This window comes from Geospiza fortis, unplaced genomic scaffold, assembly GCF_000277835.1.
Source record: "Geospiza fortis unplaced genomic scaffold, GeoFor_1.0 scaffold16, whole genome shotgun sequence".
Lineage (NCBI taxonomy): Eukaryota > Metazoa > Chordata > Aves > Passeriformes > Thraupidae > Geospiza > Geospiza fortis.
The window spans coordinates 12,990,583-12,993,819 of NW_005054302.1; the positions used below are offsets into that span (position 1 = coordinate 12,990,583).

The following is a 3,237-nucleotide window of genomic DNA, read 5'->3' on the forward strand; positions in this document are numbered from 1 at the left end:
TCAATTTAGATGTGAAGCCCATTTTCACTAAAGCAATCCATTCGTACCGGAGCAAAAATAAAGACAGTGCAAGTATGGTGTCTCAAGGCTATATTTTTTCCTAACTAAAAAAATACTCATGCACAATTACTAAAAAGAGAAGGAAAAAAACAAACAACAACTAAACAAAGAGTACAGCACTACTTAAAAGCAAAGACTCTATATAGTCACTTACTGACAGCCAATATTTCACTTACTAACACCACTTAATTCAGCTCCATCAGTCTCCCACAGACCAAAGAGAAACAAAGCCTTTGAGACATGTGGGGTGAAGCTGTTATGAGTTTGGACTTTGGATTGCAATTGTCCCTAACCATGTTCTCTCAGGGAACAATCTCTGGTTATTTATTCTCATCTATTCATTCCCATTCATTTCTACACAAGCTTTTGTGAAAGGATACTCTTTCATCTCCTTTCCTTAGTTATTAGCTTGTAGCAACAGGAGGAACAATCAGAAGCCATTTTACAGGCTTGACATAGAAATAGGAAGTGCATTTTGTGTTGCTGAGCTCTACAAGGGACCAGGACCAAGTACTACCAGAAACATTCTGAACATACACTGATATAACTATGAAGACAAAATAACTTAAGTCCATCCTCTTATATGAACCTGAACATTTCTGCTGTACAGCTGTGGTATTTCATTTATAGTTAAAAGGTTTTCAAGCACAGCTGTAACTCCAGCAAAGAATTACTTCTGTGATGACTCTCTTAATTCAAGACTGTTCTTTCTCTGCCAGGCTACTTGCAAAGCTTCTGCTTCCTCCTCTGCAGCCCACATTGCACCCTTTTCCTCTTTACCTTACACCTGGTTCTGGTGCTCATCAAATCCTGCTCAATAATCCAATTCAATTCATTACTGCATCTGAAAATGACCCTAGCTAAAAGCAGGGTAAGTAACCTCTTGTGGGTTAGCTCATGGAGAGATGAGGTCCAGAATCACACAAAGTACAGTGATGTGTCTGGGAGCAGAGACTGGCAAGTGCTTCCTCTCTCTTTAGACAGGGTCTGAGAGCAGCTCAGCTTTAGATTACTCTGGCAGGTCAAGTTAAACACTATCAACAAAAACCTAAGAGAAACTAAACTGAACTGCAAAGAAGACAAAGTGCAAAAAGTGAGGCAGAGGTTTGACAATACTGCAGGACATTGGTTGAGAAGGTTCCCACTTCACTTTGGGTTTGTGACAAGATGTAACTGTTTATGGGGTCACAATGCAAAACAGGTCAGGAAAACATTTTGCATTTTTAGGTTTGTTTTTCTTTTCAAAGAAATAAAAAGCGGGAACTTTCCCCCTAACCCATAACTGCACAAGTGAGTGAACCATAACAGAGCTATGAGCAGGAAATCTCTTGACCAGGTTTGGCTGTTGGGGATTTTCGATTTAATTACAGAACTGTTTAAGCCTCTTTATACTTAGCCAGATCCAACAGATCAGCACTACACCTCTCATGGCTCACTTCAGAACCATGCTCTGCTGGTACAAGTATTTATGCTCCTACAGAGCAAACTAGATAGGAAACAGATCCAAAGAAAATAGTACTGGTTAAAGCAAGAGGAGAAGAGAGAATGTTCTCTGTATTAGTTTCATGATACAGCTCACTGTATGCTCCCACCAACAGCTGCCACTCCTGTCTCTGGCAGTTCAGAGTGAAAATGTTCACTGGCAGACACGACAACTCCTTAGGGTCACACTGCTACCAGTTACTGTTTTATCGTATAAATGGATGTCATCGCAATTTTCACTCAAGAAACCCTTCAATGGGAGCTTAACCAAAATATGTCAGGATGCTGCCGACCCAGTCTTTATTACCGCCATCCCTTGTCTTTATTACATAGCTCAATAATTTTGTTGCACTACCACTGGCTGGTGCAGACTCAGTGACTTGTGCTTCTTTCTGTCCATCCATCTTGGGGGCAGCTCAGCGGCCAGCTCACTCCTCATTCCCTGGGTACCACTGCGGGAGAAGCAGGGAGGTGGGGACAGACGCGCTCACCTGCAGCGATTCCAGCTTAGATTGGCTTCCAGGGTATGTTTACACAGGTGATGCAAACACATCCCAGCTCTTCTATCTACACCCTAATTTGCTGGAAATGTGCCAGCTGAGGTGATATAACCAAGTCTAATTGCACACTCTCACTAAGATACTTCACCTGTAGGATACTCTCTGAATACTCAGACTCCTTTAGCCCTCATAAATTTTTTTAGTCTTGCTTCATTATGCAATGGAATCTCCTTGATCTTAAAGCACTGATTACGAAGGTGTCACCAAGACACATGCATTACACTTGCTGCTGCCAAAAATACAATGCTAGCCTCCTAGGCAAACACTAAGGCTTTCCATTCAGGTATCACAGGTATTGGAAGATGACAAGAATACGATGTTCAGGCATGTGCCCATGCCCCTGTATCCACCAGCAGCAATCCTCTCACAGCATGTTATGCCCCCAGATGCCACCACCCCCTATGTCTTTTCTCTGCCCTACTTGGCCCAGATTCAACATATTCTCCCTGTCATGCCTTTCCCCCCACCACACAACCCTCCTCCTCACACCAAACGGCCCCACCACCATCCCCCTCCTCCTCAGCACCAGACTCCACACCAAACCATACTATTTGCCATTCTTTCCCTTCACTCCAGGGTCAGGCTGGACTCATCTCCTTGACTCATCTCCTATCCTTTGCCTCCGACCGTAACCCTCTCCCCCCACCCCAGACGACCTTCCCTTCCTCAGTATGCCTTATGTCCTTCCCCCCGACCCCAAGCCAGACTCCCCTTGCCATGGCACCACTTGTACCCTTCCCCCTCCGCTCAGGCCAGGCTCCCACCACGCCCTTTATAGCCCCCTTCCACTCCAGGCCAGGCTCCCCACTGCGCTCTAGTATCCACCCAAAACCAAGGCCAGGCTTCCCCCTCTCCGATACCCCTCCTGCCCTTGTCGTCTAAGGCCAGGCTCCTCCTTAGGCCGGGCTGCCGCACATATACACGCACACACCCACCAGGTAGAGGGTGCCGTAGATGCGGAGGGACTCTGCCAGGGCGCTCTGGGTGACGTGCAGCACGGCCCAGGAGCACTTGGGGTGCCAGGTGTGCCCGATCTCGTAGCAGCTGTGGGGGAAGGACTTGCTCAGCGCCGCCATCTTTGCAGCGCGCGCGCGGAGGGAAGGGGACGGGAGGGGGGCGCGGGGCGCGCGCGGCC

The 3,237-nt window shown here is 46.9% G+C and overlaps 1 protein-coding gene across 1 annotated transcript in view; it reads right to left on the reverse strand.

Annotated features, from left to right (window-relative positions):
* The window catches only part of TMEM135 (transmembrane protein 135), a 156,576-nt gene extending 153,347 nt beyond the window's left edge, over positions 1 to 3,229 (reverse strand). Inside the window, exon 1 of the mRNA XM_005417825.2 lies at positions 3,038 to 3,229. Coding sequence (XP_005417882.1) covers positions 3,038 to 3,178 — 141 coding nt within the window. The 5' untranslated portion in view covers positions 3,179 to 3,229. The remainder of the gene's footprint in view (positions 1 to 3,037) is intronic.
* Between the last annotated feature and the right edge of the window lie 8 nt (positions 3,230 to 3,237).